The following is a 26,772-nucleotide window of genomic DNA, read 5'->3' as shown; positions in this document are numbered from 1 at the left end:
CAGGATTGCACAGGCAAATGTTATAAGGTTGCAGGAAAAGCAGAGGGTTTTTGGAGAAACAAGGGTTTTAGTTGAAATGCAAAATGCAGTTTTAAGCGGGTGATTTTAAACATTGACAGAACTCTGCTGCCTTTAGAAGATTTAATCTGATACTTACACAACATGCTTAGATTTCCAGTCAGACTTCAATATAGTGTAAGCTTCTAAACAATGGTTGGGTTTGTAAATTTAGAAATTGGATACATGACTGTAATCTCATGCCTGTGCCTTGTTTGTGGAACTCAGATTTATTTTTCTGAAAAAATAATTTTCAAATAATTTTTTGCTGTAGTTTTTGTTAGCAGTTTTGCTACCGCTAGCTTGCTATCTCATTTCTCAAAGTATGACCTGTAACTAGAGACATCAGGTCTTTTTTTTTTCCCCTTTTGTATCCTCTTGCTTACATCCCTTGCATCCTGTAGTCACTTACTGTTGTCTGTCCCATGCTGTCTTTGGGACGATGTTAGTGGTGACTCTTGGAGGTTTGCAACACTGTGAGGTAAAGCCTACCATAACACAGTTCTCACATCAGTAAACAGTAAATGAGGGCTTTAAGAAATGAAAAACCTATAGCTTGCTCCAGAAAGTACTTGCAAATACTCCTACTGCCAGATCTCTGTGCATGTGAGAGCTGTCAGGTATGCTGGAATCAACTCATTTGTTTCAAACAAGATTGATGGGAATCAAAACAGGGAGGCATTCAACTAATTACATTTTCGCTGCTGAGTTAATTGTAGGCTGCTCCTGGAAAAACCTGCTTTCAGTTCTCATCTGCAAAGTGGAGGTGGTACTTCACCAATGGGATTCCAATTTAAGCTAGCTGATATTCATTTAGTGTTCTGGCTTAAGCAGTCAGAATGTGAGAAAAATGGCAGTGTGCGCTCATATTTTGCATTATCTAGTCATTCCAGCTGTAGAGGTGGTTGCTTGCTTGAACCTCTTCACATGGGAAAAAAAAAGCTTCTTTAGAGAAGAGTTGCTTTTATAATATGTATAAGATAATTTCCTTTAGGATAGACATACTCTCGCTGTATAACAGGTCTAATATCAGTTTTCTATTTCTATCTTTGCTATTTTACAAGGCAAAAAATAGCACCTTTCTGACTCGTGCTTTTTCCATATTAATTTTGATAAGCTACAATTTCAAGCAGATCTGAAGACAAAATTAATTTTACACTTCACCAGATTTTTTGGAAGAAAAAATAAACTTAGCTTCAGTCTCGCTAATGCTGCCACATTGATGTAAGAAAATAAAGTAAAGGTGTTTAATAGTAAGCATTCTGCTCTGAAGCCAGATCAAGAATTCAACTTGTGTGACTTGGAAGGCTTTAAAGCTCTAACAGAAAGGGGAAATGTCTTATTGGAAAGAAGCCTAGTTAAATATAAGCTTTACATTGAGCTTCTCTTACTCTTTGATAGCGCTGTAGAGAGCCATATTCACAGCAGCTGTTCGGTGTGTCTCCTCCAATCAGTAGTGGAAAGAGATGGACTAGCTTTCCTCTAGGAAGATGTTGAGAAGGAAAACGTTAGTCATGTGCTACTATATTGAATACGTGTCCTGAAAATATTCTTGTAAGGACAGAGTACAAATGTGAAGACAATGTAAGAAAGAGAGCTGTCATCCTAAAACTGTGGGGAAGAATTGAAGAGGAAGTTGTCTTCTGTCTGTTAGGTTGCTTCCATGTTGTTCAGGTGCAAGTAGAAGAAGTGTTTATTCTTTCTCAGTACCCAAAAGTCATGGTTAGGTTCGAAGGCATGTATCAGCCAACTAATGACAGGAAACAGGATTAAAATACCCGAGTGATAATATTTGCGCTGTTTTGGAAATAAGGTCTTTCGGCAGAGATTATTTGTTCCTTCATAGGCCTGACCTGAATTTTCCTCTGGGTATCTATCCATCTAGTAGTTATTAAATATGTTTCAGGGCAGTCTGTGTATAGAAGCAGAATAAGATGTTCCAAAAAATTTTCATCAAACCTGAAATTTCCAGTTATGCCCTGGCAGTGGGATTCAACTGAAAGGAAATATTCTCATGAATGGTTAATACTGTTAACAGAGTAACATGGCAAAATTAAGTTGTAATGTTTAGTCTCTTCTGTGGAAAATGCGATGCCAGAGAAGAAAGCAGCAGGAAAAGTGTCTTATCTAAGAATGGAAGAAAAATCTCTTATGTGTTTTTAAGATGTTAATCATTTTAAAAGAAAAAATGTAAATTTTTTTGCATGTATAAAAATCAATCTGTGTTTTGTTGTTACAGTTTATCCCGACATCTGCACCATTAGTCTAGTAGCTGTGGGGGATATGAATAAACATGCAGACAAGCTGCTCTTCTGGGAAGATGTATATGGCTTTGACATGTCTTGCATGAAGAAGGCTGTAATTCCAGAAGCAGTTGTGGAGGTGCTGGATCCAAATACACTTATATCTACAGCCACTGTTATTAAGGTACCATACCAGATCCTTCTTAATAGTTCAGTAATCAGGTCAGAAGTATCCTTCTATTAGTTCTTCTTGTGTGCATTTTTTTTCCTCTAAGTATTCCTTCTTCATAGATGATAGTCATCATGGATGCCTTATGTTTTACTGTCTTAGCTTGTTCACTAGACTCCCTCTTTAGTCCATGTAATAAAATCCACGTTAAGGGGCTTGACACATTTCTGTCTTGACATCTATAACAATTTGTGTGACTTCAGGTTTACACGTATCTGCTCTCCTTGTATGTAAGGAGAGGATAGAATGATCAATGCAACTGGTGAAATAGGATTTGTAGATCTGTAATTTTAGGGAAGATAAATTCTACTGTTAGTGACTTTAAGCACACGAAACAGTAGTGTTGAGATTAAGAAAGTGAAGCTGTAGTTAGCCGAGAGGTTTGTTTGTGCTGTAGGTGAGACAGAGGTACTTCACACCTGTATACACCTGTATTTATAGCACTTTGTTCTAACTCAAGTGGAAATGAAGTTTGAAAACCCCTAGCAAATGGGTCAAGCTTGGTGTACTAAACGAAGAACATACAAGGTGCTCTAAATGGACAGCTGGGTGGAAAAGTTAAGCTACATCGGTTTATTAGTCAAGAAAACAAACAACACATCCTAACCCAGAAAGTTGATAATAACTATAGTTAAATTTGCCCAGTGCAGCCTACAAGCTGCTGTCATTTTAAAAATGTCCCTTTTTAAGTCTGTAATTACAAGCAGTCACTGACCAGCACAGTATGGGCTCAGTGAAATTTGTCATTGTGTAGCATTTCTAATAACTTCTGTACCTAATGGTTTTATATTCATTTTTTCTCAGTAACAATCATGGTTTTTAAAATACACTCAAGGCTATGTATGAGCTCATTGGCTGGAATTACAGTAGAAAGTAGTAAAATTAATGAGTTGAGCAACAGCAGCATTACAGGTAAATTGTTTTAATCAATAGCCATTCCACATAACAAATAGATTGTATTTTTGAGAGAAAGTTTAAAAATGTTCCAATTTATCATATGATGATTACTGACGATATTTTAGTCTACTTGTTCATACTAGCTGCTGCTTGTTTTGAATAGTTAATAATGTAAGTTTTCAGGAAGAAAGATAGTCCCTGAAGAAACCTGAGGCAGCATCAAGTAATACTGACTAATATTGTATGTAGGATTTAATGTCAACAAAATAAGACATGCTTGGATAAAGCATTTCAGGTGAATAGGCAAACTAAAGTACTTCATACAGGGCCAGCATGATAGAATTTTCATGAACTGAAGACTGAGGATTTTAACTTTCAAAAATTGGTACATCTGTCTTAAAAAAAAAAAAAAAAAAAGTTGAAATGTAGGTTGCAGTGTCATCTGTCGGTATTGATACATACTGGATGCCATTGTTTTGTGAGAGTGTGAAAGCAGAGAAGCAGTTCTCTTCCCACTGTGGCTGGAGAAATGGGTCAGGAGTCCTCTGCAGTCCATTCAAGGGCTGTGCAAACTGCACACGTGGGGAGGAATAACCCCCCATACAGGCTGGGGGCCTTACTGGCTGGAAAGCAGCTTTGCAGAAAGGCAGCTGGGGACCTTTGTTAAGACCAAGTTGACTGTGAGCCAGCAACGAGCCCTCGCAGTGAAGGCAGCCAGGCAGCCCCGTGGGCTGCGCTAGGAGGATTGATGCCAGCAGTTCAAGGGGGGGGAGCTTTGTCTGCTCACGAGTCCCAGGGAGCTCACTGGTGGATGGCTGTGCCTGGTGTTGGCCTTCCCAGTGCATGAGCTAGCTGGATGTACTGGAGGGAGTCTGCTGAAGGACCACAAAGCTCATGAAGCATCTGAAGCTATGTCTGTCATGCAGGGATGCGGTTCCACTTAAACATAAGGAAACTTATTTTACTGTGAGGGCAATAGAACAATGGCACAGGTTGCCCAGATTGGTTTTGGATATCCATCCTTGGAGATATTCAGAAGCCATCTGAACGTGAGCTGGAGCAACCTGGTGTAGTAGATGTGGCTTTGGTTAAGTGCTTGGACGAACAGATTTCCAGAGATGGTTTTTGACCTCAGTTATTTTGTGAACAATACAAAACTAATCTGGCAAATAATAATAAAAAAAAAAAAAAGTTGTCTTCTAACCCAGATCAGTTGAATACTATAGTCTACCATGTGGCTACAGGAACAAGAAGTAAAACAGGTCAAAGTTTAAAGAAAAAAAAATGTGGAAAGAGGTCTCAACGAACGCTAAGAATGCTTCCTCAACAGAAGTGACTTGACAAATTGTGGCCATATAAACTAATTGCTGCTGAGGATATGTGTATGTATGCTTGTGAATGCTCGTGAATGTCAACTACTGGGAGCTGTCATGAAGAAAGTTACCTAAGAGCAACTTGCTTGAACAGAGTGAGCTACCATGCCTAGTTCAAAACAGCTACTAGTCAGTATTTTTTTGTGTTGACATTGAGGAAGAGGGATTTTGTGTATTTGGGCAGTGTACATATATGATTAGGCTGTTTTTAAGTCTCCTCTTGGCATTTCAAAGAGCTGTGTTAGTATTGGTCTATAAAAGTTATCTTTTTATGGAGCAACTGAAAAGCACATAAAGGTCATCCAAAGAGACATCTTAATTTCTTATAAGCACTGTTACTGACGGTATTGTTTTTTTCCTTTCAACAGCGTATCGACTGTAATACTGCATCCACTTCAGATTTAGAATTCTCTTCGGAATTCACCCTAACAATTACAACGAGTACAAAGTGCACGGTAAGACATTTTATTTCTTTATGTATGGTCAGTATCACGTTGAACTAACAGACAGTGTATTTATCATCAATCCTTGGTTTGAAACTTTCACTTCAACTTTACAGAGGTGTGAAATGAGCCCTCTCTCTAATGAGAGGTGAATATTAAACTCCTATAGTAGTATTATGATATACAGGTACAGGTAAGATGAAGAAGGGAAGCATAATGCATCTTAGCATTGTTTTTTTTATTGTTGTTGTTCTCTAGCCCATTTTTGGAAACACAACATTTCTGTTCAGACAGGTTGTTACCATTGTGCTGCAGAATATTATAGTCAGAGTTCTCTGAAGAGCTTTTCTGAGTTGAATAAGATAGTGAAAAAAATAGAGAATCTGGGAGACAGATAAATTATAGCTCTTGCAGTAAATTTGTAGCAGCTCGTATGACAAACACAGTTTGTCACACGGGGAAGTTCCTAATCTTCACATGCAAAGACTGAAGGGGAACAGACATTTGGGTGATAAAGTTTTTATTGCGTCTGTCATTATGTTTTGTATTTAAGTTAATATACTGTATTAATTTACTGTAAGTAAATTAATGAGTTATATTCAGAAGACCACTAGTTCTAGAAAGGCTGTGGAATTTCATCGATGGGGTTATTGTAGTAACAGCAAACATAAGCTTATTTATCTTGATATTATAGGGTATGCTGCATTAAATTGAATGAAGACTCCCCCAACAAATGGGTGACTGATCTTACTAAATTAAATATTATTTGTCTATGAAACACTAGTCAATATGAAAAGAAAGGGGGAAAAAATGTTTTCAGTCCGACCTTCAGAATTAAGTAAGATCTCGGTGCCAGGGCATGTTTGAAATACTCTGAAGTTGCACCTACATTGTTCAGTATGAATTTACATTAACATGTGTTCATTTTGCTGCTTTTTTTCTTGGTCGTTGATTATCAGTTAGTAATGAGCAAACAGAGGAATACTCATTTTTGGATTGAAAGTTGAGTTGAAAGTGTTCCATCTTCATTTCCGCAAGTGCCCATGTTCTTTTTATTGTGTATATTGTTCGGGTTTTGAAGTCGAGGAAGATATTCAAATGCAAAGTTTGTAAAATAAATATACTTGTGTGTGAGTGACTTCTGAAGTAAAGATAGTCTGAACATGTTTACATATTCCAACTATAATAATTATAGTTAAAATAGTTAGAAATGTGTAGATTGGTACCTATGTGGGGATACCCTAGGAATTTTACTTAGTTTTGATGCACAGGTTGCTTTGTTTACTGGAGTTGTGAAGGAAAGAATCACACAGAAGGATTTGTGTGTTTTTTGTTTTGTTTTCCTCTAAAGAAATTTTAATAAAAAGAATATGAGCATAGAAAGTGTGAACATTGCAGTGAATTCTCTAGACATGAAGCCCGCGAGACTTGGGAAATACCTGCTTTCCCAGTTGCTGGACTATTAGAGGAAGAACTGTTCTGAACTAATTTACAGAACCAAACATTGCGGTGTCATAAAGACAACAACTTCTATGAACAAGACAAAAGATGAGAATTGGAATTTTTCCATCACATTTTGAAAGTTTGGTTACATGCCTAAATTCAAATAAATATTGCAGCAGGAACTGTCATGTTTCTCAGTCCAGCCTATGAAAGCCTCCAACTTCTTATATATGTACATTATATCTATACTACTTTTTGTTTCTGTGATCCAAGGAAACAGCTTCACTTAGGACAAACAATTTCAATTCACTGGTTACTTGAGAAAACAGACGAATAGGGTCAGAACATGTTTCTTAATGTGAAGTGCAAAGAAACATTGGAGAATCCACGTGCCGCAGTGCAAAGAAAATTTTGCAGTTCAAAGACAGTCAAGCTCATCTCCCACTTGATACCTACAACTTTGGTAAATAAATGATTTATCCCAAAAAATTGAGTTCTGTTTTTATTGATAGCTTTCAAATTCAAGTGATTTTTAAGCAGCTTGCATCTATGTTCTGTGATGTCAGAGGGGTTGAGAATGAAGATAAGGTTTGAAAGAGGTACAAAAAATTGATTAAAGAGGAGAGAAAAAAGCCATTACTTGAGGTTAACAAAGGTATAATCTAATGTGTCTGGAAACTCAGTTTATACCAATTAACTTGTTCTGTTACCTAGGAGATTTAATTCTAACAGCTTTCATGAAAGAGGAGTTGGAGTCTCAGGTATAGTGGAGGATTGGCAATTATTTTGTATGCGTCCTTCAGCTCTAAAATATTGAGAGAAACCCCTCTTGCTAAATCCATTCAAGTCTTGGTCAATTAAGAAGCAAGATAGACTTGATAGATCTTATAAATGTATATATATCTGTATACAAACATACAGACTTGTTACTTTTAGTACAAACCATGTGGTTGAATTGACAAGACATACAAATAGGGTAGTGGAGGGCAGACAGATAAAAAAAAATAGCTCCTGGAAACATCTTGGAGCTTCATCATCAATTATGTATGTATAATATGTTTCCCTTTTCGAATTATGGGGAAAGATTTGGAGGATTACAGTGTTTTAGTTAATCATAGATTTACAAAATAAGTCTAGTTGCCTCGACATGGTCAGCTTTGATATCAGACCAAGCTCTACTGGAGCCCTGGACTAGTTATCTTAATTCGGCCGCTTTTGAGTAAGTGATTAGTAAATGGAAATCATTACAAAATCTTGGTGATATTTGATGTTTGCATAGAGCAAAATAGCTTAGTTAGTAAAAATCATTTTCCTTAGCACTAGACCTTTACAAAAATATAATTTCAATTCTATGCTCCTGATTGTGGTAATAATCAGGTGACTGACAAAAATAAAAATGTACACCTGCATTTTACAACTTGAAGGGTGAAGGTATGGGGAGCAGGGAGAACAATGTTTCTGAATTTTTGCAGTGAATGCAGGTTCTAAAAAATGATCAGAACTCTGTAAAGTATTTTGCACTTCATCATTTAGGTTTATTGACACTTTGAGTGAAATTTCTACTCTTTCTATGATGGATTGTACAAGTTTAGTTGTGAGTTGACAGTTCATCCATCATATCAGGCTGCCTAACCTTGCAGCAAATGAACAATGAAAGTCCATTATTTATGTTGAGAATTTTTGAGGAGATGTTTTAGGATTGCAATTTGTCCTTTGAAAATAACATTTGATGCTTCTCTTGTTTGCATCTGTTTTTTGTTCTACTGGCTTTTTGTTTTGTTTCAGTTTTGTTTGTTTTCTACACAAGAAAACAAACATTTCCCACAGTTCTAGCTTAATGTACTTGGCTGCTCTGTTTTGTGATTATTATTTTTTTTTTTTTGCATGTTTGGGTATTAACGTTTGAAAATGTTAGTTTTAGTTACAAAGAAAATATTCCACCCAAAATAGCAGTTGGAAAAGAAATCCTTGTATGCTTGTGTGTGTTTTTGTTTTATTTCAGTTGACAACCTAAAATTGATTTCTAAGGAGTTTTTTCTTGGCCCTTTTTCTGTCATGTAGGTGTGAAAACAGATTTATTTGTCCTTTTCCAAGTGCTGCAATCAACAGCAAAGCTAAATTCATACCACTGTTATTGTCAAAACTTGACTACTCTTAAACTCATCTGTTTAAGAAACAACAAAACAAACGAAAATCAACTGAAAGACTTGAGATATATTAGCAATTCGGTGGATCCAGTTGCAGAGCGGCTACTAGTTCATGCAGTTATTTGAGTTTTGGGGAGTGTGGCTTGTGTGCTGCTTCCTTCCAAGGTACTACATGAGTGCAGAGGACTATACAATAGATGTTCTTCCATGGAGATGTATTGACAGCTTGGAAGGCATTGCTGCTACTGTTGAACTTGTTTTAGCAGAAGCATAGCACTGATGAGAAGTAATTTAGCAAGGAATTGTGGCCTTAACCAGTTGTAGTATGTAACATAAAATTAATCATTGAAAAGCTGAACTTTTAGCTGGCGATCTGTTGCTTCCTCCCATCAATGTGTTTTCTTTATGTGGTAACAGGACAGTAAGTAGTAAAAGCTGACAGGAATCAAAGCAACAAGGCGGTCTTTTTAGCAACTAATTAGCACTTTAGCTTTGATTGTATTGGAACAACAGCAGGACCCCTCAAGGAGGAGAGGCTGCCCTTCTAATTTCAGTGGTAAGATGCTCAATACCTCCAAAGTCTGACCTTAGGTTCTCTTTGGTCTTTTTTTTAATCCCCTGTAGTATATACTATTTGAAATTGTGCTTGTTTGTTTTCAGTCTTGACAGAGAAATTGACCTCTTCATTTCTTCCATACTTAATTTCTGTTGTTGTGAACTGTTCAAGTAATCGCATCTGGATGTGTTTTGTAAAGGCTGTAGGAAATCTGTTCCATGTTGCTTTGGGGATACTTAGGAACAGCATTTTTTTTTTTCTGTTCTTTGGCTGGAAGGACCACAGTAAAGGTTCTTTTCAGAGAGGAAAAAATCTGTTAATTTTTCCTTTTGTTCCCGTGGTTTACAGCTTAGTATTACTTACTAATAGAAACGTATCTGAGTTGTCTGTCCTTCCATCTGTAAATGATTACAAATTACTGTCATAGTTGGTATACATATGAGAGAACGTAAATATTTATCTAGTAGAGCATAAAATCACATTTAAACAGATCAGCCTAACATCTCTGTATGTGCATCCTAACGGTATCACAAGTGATCCTGAGATGTACTTGTTCAAACCATACTCTCTAAAAATGCTTCATGCTCTAAATAGGTTCTCTTCCAGGTCTTGAGGCAATTAGATGGGTCTTCAAGAAAATCATTATTATCCTGAGAAATATGGAAAGATCAAGTGAAAACAATTATTTAAATCTGACAGCGACTTTGTGTGTGGTCTTCAGGATTTCAGAAGTTATTCTGGAGTGGGGAGGAGTCAAGGTTTTTCTTGGAGCAAGTATTCTTCCTGTTAATTTTTTCCCCCCTCCTACGGTTTACTACTTAATAGTACCTTGAGTAGTATCTCAGTAGTATCTTAAATGTATTAAACTTCTTTATCATTATTGTAGCTTTCAAAGATGGAAGAGTTTCGAAGCATGAAGCGACTGCTTAGAATCATTATATTAAATTGATTCAAGGCACTTTTAGTGCAGGTTGACTTGATTTCAGTCTTACGAAGATAATGGCCAAAAATAAATTAAATTAGCTAGCAAAAGTGCATTTTCCTGGTAAAGAACTAGGGTTTGTCACTGCTGATTTTAATGAGACATCTGGCTAATATCAGTTAGTAGATGCTGCTAGGAAAATATTCCATTAATTGTATTCTAAGTTGATCGCTGTGTGAGCTTTTGAGATAAAATATAATGGTGATTACCCTCAGTGCAGAAATCAATTGACAAACTTTCTCTTTTGTTTGCAAGTGTTTCCCCTGTGAGTCCATCAAGGTTGATCTTTCCTAGCTGAATAACAATATCCCTCGGGAGGAAAATGGCAGTATCTCTTCATTGCTCCCGGGAGATCTTGTCAAAGAGCAGAGGATGCGTATAAAAAGTGGGAGGGAGGAAGGGGATGAAAGAAGGATAATGAACCAGAGGACGTGACTGATATATTAAAACCTTCAGGAAGAGAAAGGAAATTAAGTTGACTCGGGAGAAAATTATTTTGACTACGGAAAATCTATGCTGAAGTTGGCTTATATTTTAGACAGTTTCATCCTTTCATGTCCAGTCTTGCACTTGGGAGCCAAAAGTAACTATTAGCATATCAGCGTTAGGTGACAAACAACATTTTTTAGGTAACAGTTGGAAATCTGGCTTAGGGTACTGCTGCAAAACACACCTCTAATGCATGATTTCTCTTTAAAGGAAAGAGTACCATATCATGTTGTGAAGCAGGATTTGGCCTTTGGAGCTGTTCAGTTACCTTGGAGCCTCCTCTACAGTTGTGTCCGGATTCTTAATTCTTTCTAAAACCCAAAACTGTTATTTTTTTTAGTAGCAAGGGTTTTTGTTTTTTTCCTCCTGTGATAGAAACGCAGCAACTCTGCCGCATGGGTTACAAACATTCCATCTCCATGCTTGGATAAACTCCATCAAAAGCACATTATCTCCCACTTCTGTGGCCAGCTGTCTAATTGTATTTGTTGTAGCCACTCACTGTTGGAACATGATACTAGTGAAGAGCAAGAATGATAAATTACTCACTGTAGGTGATAGTGATGATGATAATTTTTAATTTCCTTGTTCCTCAGTGAATTGGTAAGGTTGCCTTTACGAGCTCTAATAAGGAGTCGAGCACTGTCATTTGTTTTATCCTGTTAAAAAGCCGTATAGAACAGACAGCCATTTTCTGCACAAAAAGCCTTAGTATTCAGATATATTTGAATTAATTTGATAATTTTAGTCTTTTTCTTCCTGTTCCAGCTAAGGCTATAAGTCAAAGAGTATAAATAAAGAATATGTAGTAATATTCATCTTTTACAGCTGTTAAAGCTTTTTATGATTCAAATATTTTGTACACGTTACATGAATAAATGAAAATAGGTTCAAGATCGCTTTATCTTGAAGGGAAGGAGAATTCGTGGAAAAAATGAGTCATGTTGGGTGGAAGTGCTTCATTTACTGTTTTTTATATGCTTGCATGAACACCTTGGAAAACCTCTCTGGTGGGTGAATACATTAAGGTATTTTATGTGGACTCTGTCAAAACCGGGGTTTGACAAAATTGGGTAGATGTTAGTGGCTGCTGTGATGATTTCAGAAATACTTGATTGTAAGTTGCTGAGCTAACTCTTGCTCACGTTGGTAGGATGCTGCTTGGCAGTCTCAGTAATGCAGATAGATTCTTAATTATTTCTTTAGCTCTTTATTTACTCTTCTTAGTTCCCTGTGAAGTAAGTGTAGGCAGTTAGTTCTGGGGTTAGGGTTTTTGTCGTCACAGCTCTGCTTTCCTCCTGGCAATTGATTTGAGAACAGGAAAAATAACGTTTCTGCAGTCTTACCCAGTAATTAATATCCTTTGAGCCTAGACCGGGGCTAGATGCTAGGCTGGAGTTTCAGGTACTTATTACCAGTTTATAAGTCATTATTTTTGTTTACCTCTTTAATGGTATTCAAGAGACTGGTACTCAAGAGATTCTTCCAGAGAAGGCATAAGTTACTGATGATTGATCATTGGTGAAGTTGTAAATAAGTTGTCAAAGGTGGAGTGAAAATATGAAGAAAATCTTCACTCTCCCATGTAAGAAATAACTGTTTATTGTTCTGCTTAAAACAAAGGAAACCAAGGCAGTAGTTAGAAAATGTCACCTAGAACTTAGAGATATTAGTAGCTGCTTTGCTTTTCTTTAGGTTGAATGTGTGTAAAAAACAAACAAACAAAAAAAAACCACCAAGGTGACACCTTAAATAAAAATCTGGCCAGCCCTTTATTCAACTGCAATATGCCTGTGTCTGTGAGATGGTTGTGTGTCTGTCACTTGTAAATGACTTTTTTCCCCTTACGTTTTGCTGTGTAGGTACATGTGTTAGATTTTACAACAAAAAGGGAGGACTCATTCTTCCTTCAATCTGTAAGCACTGGCTGGCATTGTCTTAATTTGTAGTACTGCATATTTAATAGAAGCTTGTGATTCACTGTTGCAGCTTCTGCACACTCGTTTGTTGTGCTCTAAAGTGAAATGAATGGAAAATGCTGCTAACTTCAATTTTACTCAATTATTTCAGTGAAACATACTTAGGAGTGGAATACACGCTGTGCATCTCAGCGTAAGATTTTAATGGAAAAAAAAAAAGTCGAGACCTAAGAGAAGATAACTACTTCTAAAAAGACAGTAATCAACACCCACCTTTGCATCATCAGTTATTTCAACTTGTTCATTTGTGGAGGTTTTTAAGTTTTTGACAGAGATTCTGTTTTCAAATGTACAGGATTAGTGATTGCAGACCAAATCGCAGAAAGCATTAGCTACATTTACTTCACTTTTTTACAAGATACTAGTGTGGAATACCAGAACATTGCTGTAGTGGTGCAAAGCTTAAATGTAACTTGAGGATGTGGTAGTGGTGGTTTTGTTTGGATGGTGTTTTTGTTGTGTTTGGGCTTTTTTAAAGCATTTGGGAGTATTAAAATGGGCTTCTGTAATACCGTCAGGGATTTTAGGTTTTCATAGCTCTTCTTAAAGTGCTGTGTTACTGGCAGGGGAATGCATGCAACGTAGCACATAAAATCTTCCATGTGAAATCAAGAGGATTAAAGGAGGAAGGTAGAAAATGTAGACTGGAGTTACTGGGGGGCTTTGGGGTAGACTTAAGGGGTCAACTTGTGTTTTGGTTTATGCTTGTGTTTGGTTTGGTTTGTAGTTAGAAATAACGTGCTACCTAGATCAATGGCTTCGTAGTCCCAAAGAAAATCTTAGTAAAAACTTCAACAATTTCCAGCACTTGTTAGCTAGTTTTTAATATATGACAAATGTACTAAAGCTTTGATTACATAAACTCAAGAAAATCTGTTTAACTTAAGATATTCAGACACTTAAGGTTTGTGTGAACAGCGTTTTGTTTAACTTTCTTAATCTTATCTGCAGTTAGAAACCCCAAGATATGCTTCTTGTTGGCATCCAAAGACTTAGGGAACCAGTTGGAAAAAGAACACCAACAAACTCCTTAGATTTCTGAATTGCAATATCTGGTCTTAAAGTTAGTTGTTAAATACTGTATAGACTCTCTACTCTAGGTGTTTAACTTAAAGCATAGAATTATTATTTAGCTATAAATGACTATGGTCTTAATCTTTGCTGGTTTCCATAGCTCACCAAAAAGGTGGGACTTTGTTTTTTGTTGGCTTGTTTTTGTTTGTTTTTTGTCAGGTTTTAATGTCCTGGAGAAAGTGTATTTGAAAAGTCCATGCTTTCAGTCAAGAGATGTCAGATAGTAAAACTGAGGAGTTCTGAGGAATGCCTGAAGCTGTGCGCTAGAATTTATCCTTAGCATCTTGGGGAATTATTTTGTTAGAATATTTTTCTGTGTTTTTTATTTTTGAATTTCTGGCTCAACAATCCCTTCAGCGAAGGCAGTAGATCGATTTTAGACCTTAACAAAAAGAATTGAATGGATCAATGTAGGAAAGACTAATTCCTGGAAGTCTGCATAAGATGGTCTTTGTGGTGTGTAATACCGTTACTACTTGATTTAAATGGTCAATGTCAAGGTTTCAGGTTTTTCAGTTGCAATGTTTTCTTTCCATTGGCAGCATAAGAAATAAAGTAGTTATTTATCCTGGTCATTTACAGAAGGTGTACAAAATCCCGTTTCCCTGAGCACAGGAAAGAAACAGGTAGCAGGGAGATGGTTTCTTTGCTTATAGCTGCAGTCTCCTTTCAGCCTGAATTCAGTCTCCCCAAAATATTCATCTGGTGGAGACATTTTCTCAGGGTGCCATGTCGAATGTTTCTGTTAGTTCTTGCTGCCAAACATATGGCTATTTGTATTCCCCCCCCCCAACTGTGGTATGTCTGCTTGGAGTTTTAGGCGCTGCCTTTGCTTTCTGCTCAGAAGTGTATCTTGATAGTCTCATTTTCTCTGGAAGCCGTTTTTACCCCCCTTCGCAATTCTTAATGTGTTTTTGTTGTCTCAACCTTTATCTTTCCTTCCCAGTAATCTTATCCTAAATTTTATCTGCAAGCATATCAACAGTATTGACCTGATGATTAAGAGGTGTTCTTACGGCTTCGGAGATGTCTGAGTAGCATCCAAAAAGATGGTGCATCAGTAAAAGTAGTCTGATGGGTCAATAAAAAAAACTTTGTCAAAACCTCAATCTTCACTGAAAAAGGCATGTTAGAGACAGGGCTGTAATTCAATTGGGAACGAGTTTCTCAACATTGAGTGATAGGGTCTTACTTAAGGGATGGAAGAACCACCATTTCCAACATCTGGTGCTCATTTGTCATGAAGGTCCCTTAGTATCTCTGTAGTTGTTTTTGGAGCTTTCAAAGCTTCTCTAGAGTGCTGTTAGTTGAAAAGCTAACACAAATAATTTAGCACTTTTTTTTAATTTTGTTTGAGGTTGTACTCACATCCATGTTGTCTGTTCTGGATTTAGACTGGAAAGGAAAAATACTGGAATGGTTTAGCTGTCATTTGGATTACCTAGTACATAATGATAAAGTCATGTGCCATTCACTTGTTTTGTTACCTTGATTTTGTAAGTGTGTTTGATGTCTGTCTTTTTCTTCACAATCTCTCTGACTTAATACAAAGAACACGCTGCAGAACTTGGCCTTTGTAACTATTCAAAATGACCACTTTTTTAGACTTAAGAGAAAAACACTATTGCTGTGAGAAGGATACAACCATTTGCAGTAAGTGTTCATGTAGCAGGCTTTCCATCACTGAATCGGACGGATAGCTTGTTTGGATATACTATAGCTATCAGGAGGAGCTTGTCATCCTGCTATCAGAGGGATAGAAGTTCCTAGCATCTCTAGTAGCAGTTTTTCAAAAGATCTCTTCTGAGTCATTTCTTCAGACTGACAGAGCAGAAAAGCTTAACTGCCTTGGGTCTATTTTCAGGTTAGCTTTAGCCTTTTTGTTGGAGACGGTAGGAAGCAAAGGTGAGTGTGGATAGCATTTCAGAGTTGAAATGGTGTAGCTGATTGTCTTTTATTAACATCTTCCAGTTCTTTCTTGAAATTTATTTAAATTATTTGAGCTTGTGGGAGTCTAAGGCTTTTATCGTCAAAAAAGCAGGCCATCATTAAAAGGCTGTGTAACTAATAGTGTAGGTAAATTTTTTGCGTGCAGATATTTTGTATTTCTTTTATTACTGAAGCTGGAAGACAAGTCCCGCTAGTGAATTATGCACTGAAGAGAGAAGCTCTTTGAGGCTAGGAGTGGGATGACAGGAGGGACAAAGCAAATGTTCTTGAGCAGAAATCACAATAATTACATAAATATATATTCATGACGGTCTTTTTCTTGAATGTCACTTGCTCCTTCATCATATTTGCCTTTTCCTATTTTTTACAGGCAGTTGCTGGTTATTTTGATATATTTTTTGAGAAGGATTGTCACAACAAGGTACGTGACGTTATGGATTTTAAAATCAGCCTTGAAAGATGAGGATTTTTTCTATGGTTTTTCTACCTTGAATTGTTTGGCAGCGAGTTTTGTTGTAGAAAACACGCATGTGTGTTTGGTAATTGATTGATGTATTGTGGTATTAAAAATGGTGTTCTTTAATGAAAGTCTTGAACTCTTCCATTGCAGGTCTTGTTTTCAACTGGTCCCTGGTGTACCAAAACGCACTGGAAACAAACAGTTTTTCTCCTGGAGAAACCAATTCCTGTAGAAGCAGGTATGTTTAAATTCAGTTGTGGTGCAACAATGGTTGTGTTACACTGCTATTATCATTTAAATGTAAAACAGTTTAAGAATTTTGTGTTAAAAAGAACTAGTAAATACATCTTTTAGCTGCTGTTTAAACACTTTATTGGCTTAAGCAATACACTAGAAAATAAATATCTGTGTTCTGTAAAATCAACATAAGAAGTGTATGTATATGTGTTTGCACATGTATATTTAAGTGGGCATATGTCTAATGCAGCTCCATAGTGTTTTTTATAAGAAATTGGTGTCTCAAAGGAGTTTTGTCTGGCACGGGGGAGATTTAAGACTGCAACACTGTTATTAAGGTTCTCTTAACATCAGTTACGTTCTTAAGCTTCATATCGATCAAATGATTGCATAGGATTTTCTGTACCACTCATAAGCTATGCTCTATTTCTTATATAGGTACATGCATGGGTGTTGTACCTGGCACTTGTGGGATTACTCTCTAAATAGAAAAGGGTTTTAAAGAGCTCACAGCCATGAACATGATCAACTGAAGTATGGGAGATGTGATTTTGATACGCTGAACACTTTTAAGAAGTGAATAACTACTGTAATATGTTCTATCTTGAGTCTGACATAAGTAAACAAAGCTTTTGTTGTCGCCAGGTTAACCCAAAATTCAGATGATAAATTGTTGGAGTAAAGTTTAGAAGATAAAAATGATATGTTAGTGGTTTTAATTACCTGTATTTGGTAAGTTTTGAAAGTACTTTCCTATGCAAGTAGTGAAGCGTTCTTTGTTTCATAAACATAGAAATGTGTCCAATGACCATCGTGGGTCATTGTTTATAACCAAAGGAAATGAAATAGCTATATTTTTATGTTGGAAAAAGGGCACATTATTTGTCTACTCACCCACTAAATATGTGCTTACCACGGTTGAACTCCTTCTCAGCTCATATTGAGGGCTGTTTTTCTTTAGGGACTATCAGGAAGGACCTAGAGAGGGTCTGGCAATGGGGCTCGGTTCTACTGGTCAGTTAAGCAACTCACGGTATTCCATGGCCTTGAACTGAAAAGTTTACAAATAGGCCAGACATACAGGGGAGAAAGAGCACAGAAACATATGTGGATCTTGCAAAAGAAATTGAGGTCAAGAGGTTTAAAGGTGATATGGAGGAGTATTGAGGTAGAAGGGGGTATTGTCTGCTTTTGATAGATGATAATTATGAATGTACAGTGGTGATAGCAGCATCAGGCCTCAATTAAAACAGCTTTTGTGATTGCCTCATCCATCTAGTAGCCATCACAGCTTTTTAGCAGGAGTGTCTTTCCTGAAGGCATTAAGGACTATGTTATGTGACTAATCTTTTAAGTTCTTCGATGATTTTTACTTTGCATATTTTTAGATCCTTGGGATGCACATGTGGTTTGGTGCATTTGTGCTTGACTTGTGTTTTGTTCAGTTTCTAGATGAGGCTGGCTAAGGTCTCCTTGGTGAAATTCATTATATTTCAATGTCATAGAGTGTGAAGTGATTTATTTTTTTTAAAGTGCAATGACATTTGTTAGAATATGCTCGTTATTTAATATTACATAGATCATTTGACATTTACAGAATGTCCGAAATTACTGGGAGGTGTGTCTGGATCTAGAATTCTAGTCTAGGTGCTGTGACTTTCTGAAGATAACTGCAGAAACAGTGTGCTTTGAAGCAGAGAATGCAACCCAGTTGACCTTCAAGATCACTTTTACCATAACTTCTTTCTTCCTCTTTATTAGCTCACATTTTAAAAAAATTATTCCTGTACCAAATCTTGTTGCTGCTGTGCTTCTCTTTTTCTTCTACTTGATTCCTACTCTTAGTAGTTAAGTTCCTGTTTTCCATCTTTTTCTGTACTCTTTTTATCTTCTATAGAAGATGGAAGCCCAGTTTTCTCTGATTTTAAGCATTAGAAGAAGGTTCTGAGAGAAACACCGACATAAGCTCCTTTTCCTTTGTAAATTCAGTGTTAATTTCTGTGGAATTTTTTTTTTTTTTTTTCATGGAGGATATAACTGCATCAGAGCAGAAGGTATTTCCTGATGATTATTTAACAATGTTCCTTGATTTGGGTGACTTCTGAAAATATCTTGTTTCTGACTTGGATTTGTTGTCATTCCAAAAATCTCTTACAGTAACGTGACTTGAAGAAAAAGAGATTTCCGTATCTTTCTATTTTTCATATTTTTTATTCTTTTCAAAATAGTGACTTTTAATCTGTGGTAATGAATCTGTGGTAATTCGTGTTTAACTATATTCCTTGATTTCTTCATTCTTTCCCTTTCTGTTTTACTAGCTAAACTAACTGCTCATGCCTGTCTTGCAGTATGGCTAAAGTTGCACTTCCAGCTGTTTATTGTGTGTCACTAAAGTTCATTGATTAATTAGCACAACCTGTCACCATTTGGCCATGTATTGTTGCTGTCTGGCATGGTGAACTGAACTCTACTCCAAGTGCTTAGCTTTTGGGGGAGATTTTTTGTCTTCAGTTTGACTTTTTTCCATGTGAGTTAGCTGAAGAAAAGGGTAAATATATTAGATTAAACACATTTGAATCATTGAAAGAGTTGGCTTTTTTGCCTTTCCTTGTACTTACCAATATTCAACTGTCATATGTACTAATTCTTAGAATAAGGAATGTCTATATGGCACCGGGACACAGTGAAAAACACCCAGTTGAGACCAAATGAGTTGTTCGAGCCAGAACAATCTCTTCTTGTAGTGGATAGTGGAAAATAAATAGAACTAATATCATTTGAATCTTTTAATAATCTGATTAAAAAAACAGCAAAGCGCAGTCATAATGCAGTTAAGGAAAGCCGAGGAGATAAACAGACACACAGAATGTGCTACATACTCCAACCACAAGCTTGGTTCCATTTTTAAAGCTATTATCGAGACAGAGCGGCTTCTTTGATTATTTGGCCAGCTTACTGTGGTGCCATTTGCTTCCAGTGTTTTAATAAGTTGTGAAAGAGAGATTTATTGGTATAAAATACTTTGAAAACGTTTTCCCGTTTTGAAAACACGTCTTTTAGGCAGGTTATTTTTTATTTTTTTTTTCTTTCCCGGTAAAGAAAAATGGTTCCCTAAAATTTTTAAGTCTGAGTAATAAAGCTGATTTCAAGTCTATCAGAGATGCTTTATAGCTTTTGGGGATGTGCCTAATTTGGTCATAAAACAATGATGGTATTTGGATTTGCTCTGCGAACGAGGTTGAGCTTAGAGGTATCTGAACCTGTTGGGTATTTAACAGAAAAATGCCACTTGGTGCCATGGTAAAATTCCTTTTTTCTACTGTGGTAACTATGTATTTTTCTCAGCTATTTGACCCCAGGTTATTTGTTGTAAAAGTAGCTCTATTTTCTCATCCATGGGGAAAAAGAAAAGTGATTTTGATCTTGTTCCTACTAATAATAGAATGAAGCCATTAGCTGCCAAAGGATGCAGCGTGGAACTAATCCTCCCTGCGTTGCCGTTCCTGCTGCAGCCTTTGCTAGGCGTGCAGCGTTTGCAGATCCTCTGAGAGGAAATGGGAGAAACTTTACCTAGTTCCAGATCTGGAGACTGGAGCAATAAGAATTGCAACTAATTAGTAGAGACTGGAGCAGTAAGAATTACACCTAATTAATACATAGGATTTGCTACTGAATTACAGCTTCATACATAACTATGATAGATAGGTTTGTGTATAGCTTTAATGGATAATTTTTGCTTATTTTGGTTTAGTCAGGGGACAGAGGCAATTTTTTGCTACTAACATATTCTGAAAAGCTAGTTTTCGTCCTCACCGACTGTGATGAGAGACTTAAAGTTGCATGTGCAATGAAGTAAGAAAAGCGTCAGCAGGTTGGATAGGCTTTAACTGCTTAACACACAGTAAAAATAAAGAAGCTAGAAAAAGAAGCCAGGTGATACTTTATTACCAGAATATTTTTTTTTCACAGACAAGAGTACTGTATTGCAGACTCCCTATGGAATACAAGGCTTCACTTAGCAGCCCTTTTAGTAGCTTGAAAAACTTTATTTTCAAAATTAAAATTCATATGCCAAAGCTGTGTCTTTATCTTACTAATGGTCCAAATATGGATCTTACTCTTCCATTGTATGTTGTGATACTGCTGCTAAGTTTCATAAACAGAAAATTACATAGGGAATGTCATTCTCTTTTGGTTAACTGAAGGGTTTACTGAACAGATAAAAAATACATACAAGAATGATTTCAAGGGGGTGACAGAATCTGTTCGGTAACAGTGCATTAAGTTAAAACCCAGATCTGTATGCAAGCAAATTCTATTAGCAGTAAAGCAGCGTATTGTCAACGTTTTGTGTTCTTGGTAGTGCCTTGCAGTGGAAATAAAACCCTAATTTGTTTGTCGGTGGAGTTAGAAGAGGCTTGCATAGCAAAACTGAAGAATGCATATGACTAAGCCCCTGTAAAATCCATGGTTATCTTGAACTCCCCAGTCTCCACAATTGGGTAGCTGTTTGGAAATGTACAAACTTGAAAACATAGATTTGACTACCTGGAGAGTTTTTTTTTTATTAAGAACAAGCAAACAACAAAAAACTACTGTCACAAATAATCTGTTCTGATTTTTTACTGAAATACTTCAATATTATGTATCCCAGTTGGAACGTTTGGTTCCTAATTGAGATTTTACTGTTTGTTTTGCCTGTCTACAGTTGCAGTGATGTTGCTTTTAAAAACTGGTAACTGTTAAAACTTGCTTTTGAGGTTCAACTAGATCTTGCCTGTCTTGTGATGTAGCTTTTGAAATCTGCTTAAAATCATAATGCTTGCTTCACAGAAACATCTGTGTGTACATCAGGCACTAATTGGAGAGAGTCTCTTCTCGTGGCCTCTTTATCGCACTGTAAGTTAGTAAAAGTTCGGTATTCATGGGGAAAAGTTACAGGGGCTTCTTGTGCCATTCTGTGTGGTCCCCTTTGCTCTTGAGACAGCAAGGGGATGTGATGAGTATGGCAGGAAGAACATAGTTCTCTCACAACTTCATTGCAACTGCTGAGAGGAAAATTGAGGCAGGATACACAGTGTAGGATCTCTATTTCAAAATGTAGAGAATTGAGACTACTTCTAGGTGAGTTAATGCACCTGTACAAGGTTGTCTTAACTTACTCAGCAGGTTGTATAGCCTTCTTCGGAGGTGCCTAGTTGGTGGTTTGACTTGCAAAGTTGAAACAACAATTGATAGGAAAACTTGCCAAGGAAAATGCTTAGGGTATGATGGGTACAGACAACCTCAGTATAGTTTCGGAGCAAGGCTATAACAGAAAGGAATCAGTAAACAACTGCTTAATTGATCAAACTAACTGGCCAGTGTAAGAAGGGTGTCACAGATCAGACGATATCACTGACTTTAGTATTGCTCTGCTCAGTATAGAAAGTGCTCATTGGAAATTACTGGCTTGGTGATGCAGTTAAAAGAGACATGGTCAAATGGGAAGGTGAGGGTTTGTGTACAGCTGCAGGTGCTTGCAGTTTAATTAGGTGGGGAGAATTAAGGATAAGTTACTGAGTTTAAGGGAAATGCTATTGGTTCTGCAACAAATCAGCTCTCCTGCATTCTTCTTTGTTTTCTAAAGGTAGATGGTATGTAGAAACTGTTTCCTAGCCAACTCTTCCAGAGTAATGCTTTCAAGACTTGTTTTTTACAGTTGCTTGCTAGCCCTCAGTGTTATTTAAGATGGTGACTCCAGTTTGTTGAAACTGGGGTGGAAAATGAGATAATGTTTAAATTGTCAGTCTCAAGTGAGCACAGCCTTATCTTGAAGAGAGGTGTCAAAATGCACTGGTACATAAATGTTAAGGCAAGTGTGACTACCCTGTAAAGCCTGTGGTTGTTACAACGTGGCGGATTGTCACAACCTCAGAGCAGGGATTTGTAAAAGATGCTTCTCAACAGCAATTTGGAAGGTGTCTTCAGACCAAGTCTACTGCAGTCTTACAAGAGCTCTCTTTGAAACACTTTAAGTGAGATCTTTCTTTCCAAGATCTTTGAAGTCAAATACCTTAAGCTTGGGCGGGGGGGGGGGGAGGCAGAAAAAGGAATGCTTGGAGTATGTTCATACTTTGCTTGCTGTTAGTTTGATAAAGCTCTTCTACAAGAAGAAAAGAAACTTTGAGAGATCTTGATTGCTAGCTGCGTTCATTAACTCATTCAATCTTTTTAATAATCAAAAAGTGAGAGGGCACCAAGCTGTATTAAAGGGCAGGAAGCATTGCAGGTTCGTTGCCATGGATCATGTCAAGCCTTGCATAGATGCTAAGGGTATGTGTGTAGGAGACTGTACACAATCTTTGGGTTCAGTCAAGTCATTTCAGATGAGTAAGGTTACAGACTGAAAAATACTGCAAATAACTTAAGTGACAGAGGCTCTTGCATTGAGAGGTATCTGGTCTGAAGAACTTGCCCTACGGATGATGGTGTCGCACAGAAGTAAACGATGTTAGTTACAGTTTCACTGATGATCAAAGTCAAAACCAAAATGAACTATTTTGGGTGTTGAAAGTTAATGTATACAGGGCGTACAGCAGAGCATGTAATAGGATGTGTGATACTTGGCAGTGGGTTAGTATGGAAGTAGGGATGCGTTTTTTTCCCAGTGCTAGCAAGCTTCTGCAGCGGTTCTGCTGAATTCAGTTTCTTTGTGGGACGAATTTCAGGACTCCCCAAAGGCTAATAAAAATGCTTGAAGGGGGTCGTAATGGATTCAGTTTTGTCCTAATCAAACTGCAATGGCACTGTGTAGTTTACTCGCATTCAGCTGAGCGTGATAAGAGCAAGGTGATGCAGCTGAGTCCCCCAGACAGCTTCCTCCAGGCAGTTCATAGGACAGCAGAACAGTGAAAAAACATCAGTCATTTTATATCTACGTGACATTGATTAATTGTTCAGAATTGCCTTTCTGTTACTTGGTTGCACTGCTGTTGCTTGGTTCAGCCCTCAGAAAAAGACTGTTTAGAAAGGCAGATTTAATGTGGTTACTGCATAAGAAATAGCTGAGAAAAAGGGACCGCTTCGTTTCACTAACTGTATTTAGAAACAGAATCTGAGGGTTCTGTTCCGTAAAGTCAAATGTAATTTTTGAAGTTATATTTATTTTTTACCATGTTTACTGCATTGTTCTGTATTAAAATGTTTTAAATTGTAAGACTTACAGGCTGATGGAAATCATGTAATTTCAATTCTGTTCCTAGATGTTTTTTAGTCATGATTTCAAACGCATTCCGTATTACCCAACGTTAACATACTCCAAGTAATTCATTTTGCAATGCAGTTCTGTAAGTCTTTGTGTTGAAACTAAGCTGAGATTCCCAGCTAGAAAGGGGCTATAATGCTTTTTTTTCCCCTTTAATTTATTCATATACTGTTCAGATCTGTCTAAGTAAACTATGAAAACATTTTTTCAGTTCTTTGCAAAACACATTGTGTTGTATCAGTCATTTATGTCCTAACAATAAAGCCGCACAGGAATGAAGCTAAATCTGCGACTGTTAAATTACCAAACAGAAGAGTTTTTGGATCTCCTGTACAGTGTTGCTACCACACTTAATCTTGCTGAAAAGTTTTTTCTGATATGATGCTTCATACAGTGGATCTTGGGTCAATTCTTTGTTTGTATGTAACTGAAAAACGTGTCAAATGGAGACTGCTAAAAATCTCACATATTGAAAACAGGCCCAGTTTTGGAATTGCTATTTGTTTTCCTTTTTTCAGTAAGAATATTGAAAATTTCAGCCTCTTCACAGGGCACGAATGGTTGGTTTTAAAATCACATTAGGAAACACTTGGGAAGTACTCGGTATCCAGTGGGATAGAAAAGCAGTAACAGTGGCTGTGGCTGGTGTGAGGGTTGGAGATGGATGGAGTGGAGTGTAGTAGAAGAGCAGCAGAGAACTTGATGCTGTAGGCCTGGGTCATCCCTGCTGTAGGGTGTTCTGTAGAATCGTCTGCTTAAGTGCAGCTGTTGTATTTCTCAACTGATGGTATAAGATAGCTCAGCAGTGGTTTTTCTATGTATTTACAAGTCTAATTGAAATTACAGGTCTTGTTAAGGACTGAAAGTACATTGGGATTTTATTATTTTTTTTTAAATATCTGCAAGCAAGTCTTTGCAAAAGCATTGTGAAATAAAGAGAGCTGCTTGCTAAGCTCATTAAAAAAAAAAAAAAAAAACTAAAAATCTCATATAGGTCCTGTTTCCTTACAGAGTGAGGCAATATCTATATTTGTGGTTTTCTTTCTTGACATGTTAGAATATTCACTAATGTATAGTTAGCTCAATACAAAAAAAAGCAACTTGTACAGTCCTCATAAGGCCAGAGCTAGAGTACCAGAACAGAATTTATAATTCCAGAACTTTCACAGTGACATGGAACTTCCAGGTAAGTTCGAGCCTTAACCAAACCTTACAGTATCTGATTGAAAGCCACCAAATAGAGTAAGATAGCTTGATTAGGTTGGATGTTAGGAGAAACTTCTTTACTTAAAGGATTGTTAGGCATTGGAATGGGTTGCCCAGGGAAGTGGTTGAGTCACCATCTCTGGATGTCTTTAAAAGATGTTGAGATGTAGAGCTTAGTGATGTGGTTTAGTAGAGGACTGGTTAGTGTTAGGTCAGAGGTCAGAGTCGGTGACCTTGGAGGTCTCTTCCAGCCTAGATGATTCTGTGATTCTGGGAGTACCCCAACAAGGTGTAAGTCCTCTGACCTCAAAATTAGTCTTTTGCTTGAGTGCTTCATTGCACATACCTTCCTTGAAAATGTTAATGCTGTTGGCTTGAGGGTTTATTTTTTTCTGACTTAAACGTGACGTGATTTAAAAACCTGACACACTGTCAGATGTAAAAACTTAAGATCTGTTCTGCGTCTCTGCAGTCCAAGCCTTTGAATTTCAGTTGTCGATAAGCAAACAAGCGAAACAAAGTGTTCCTCCCCCCTCCCTTAATCACAGGTAAAATTGTCATATCGGTTCTTTGGGTGGGTCAACTGAGAAAGCATCTACATAACTCAGCACCTCACCAGGTCTAACTGCAGTCATTTGACGTAGATTCATTTTCAAGACCATTGGTTAGAGCTTTGAAAACATACAAGAAACCTTTGTAGACTTGTTTAATTCTGACTCACTGGGAGCAGCTTCTTGTACAACATAAGCAGATGTAGTGCATCTATCCGGTTACGCAGGATACACGTAATACACAGTAACTATGCATAGTAATTTCTTTCTTTTTTTTCTTGCAGGGGAGGCCCTGAGAGGAAAGATAACAGTTCGCAAAAACAGAAAAGATCCACGATCCCTCTTCATAACCCTTTCGGTGAAGGACACAAAGCAGACCTACAGCCTTCAGTGAAAGTTCTACATACAGCTTTGAGAAATGTCAGATATAACTGTTAGAATGAACAGTTGATAACTGTTTCTAAATATCCAAAAATGATAAACTCCTGGATTTCTATGTGTATACATGCATGAGAATATGAAAATTGTACCTGGAACTGAGAGAGGACTGTTTGGATGCTCTTACAGTGGCATATGGCGACTGGTGACACAGTGAGATTCTGCTGTGTCTCACACGATGTGGGGGAAGGAAGGAAAAGCTGGATTTGAGTTAGATGAGACTGCTGGGTGAGAAAAAGGCCTTTAAAGTCTTGCTGTGAGGAACAGTGAGTATTATTTCTGAATATTGTTTTATTCTCCAGCTGGCAAATTTTACCATTAACGAGTAAGCAAAATCCTTGTGCAATTTGTTTTAGGAAAAAAGCTAAATGATGTGCCAGAGCAGCTCAGCAGTAGCTGGAAAATCCCGATGGGAGTAAATTTGGATTCCAATTGCAGGATTGCAGCAACAAAGACTTTATTTTTATTACACTTGTATAATTAAAAAGTTGTATCACATTTCAGTTACATTTATCTAAATAAATGATCCGAATATGTTATATAACGTAGTTGCCTGTTTCCTTTTTTTCCCACTTAATTGGAAATTCTTTTATCTCCCCAGTGATGGCTCATTTATTTGCTGTTTTTTTTTTTTTTCCATGGTAGCTGATTGGAGCACAGGTGAATGGAAGCGTGTATTTTATCAGTGTTACAGAAAATACTATGAACAGATAGTGGAAGGTGCTGCAACAGTGGATTTTGTTTGGCTGGTTACAGAAAGTGGCTGTGAACA

General features: G+C 37.1%; 1 protein-coding gene across 4 annotated transcripts in view; it reads left to right on the top strand.

Moving 5' to 3' along the window:
- The window catches only part of PRMT3 (protein arginine methyltransferase 3), a 155,527-nt gene extending 128,983 nt beyond the window's left edge, over nt 1–26,544 (top strand). For all 4 annotated transcript variants that reach the window (XM_084520339.1, XM_084520340.1, XM_084520341.1 and 1 more), the window contains exons 11-15: nt 2,297–2,484; nt 5,168–5,254; nt 16,233–16,283; nt 16,473–16,560; nt 25,847–26,544. In XM_084520339.1, coding sequence (XP_084376465.1) covers nt 2,297–2,484; nt 5,168–5,254; nt 16,233–16,283; nt 16,473–16,560; nt 25,847–25,956 — 524 coding nt within the window. In that variant the 3' untranslated portion in view covers nt 25,957–26,544. The remainder of the gene's footprint in view (nt 1–2,296; nt 2,485–5,167; nt 5,255–16,232; nt 16,284–16,472; nt 16,561–25,846) is intronic.
- The last annotated feature ends 228 nt before the right edge of the window (nt 26,545–26,772 follow it).

This window comes from Aythya ferina, assembly GCF_964211825.1.
Source record: "Aythya ferina genome assembly, chromosome: 5".
In the NCBI taxonomy this organism is placed as follows: Eukaryota; Metazoa; Chordata; class Aves; order Anseriformes; family Anatidae; genus Aythya; species Aythya ferina.
The sequence above is the reverse complement of the archived record's forward strand: the minus strand, read 5'-3'. Positions and strand labels throughout refer to the sequence as shown.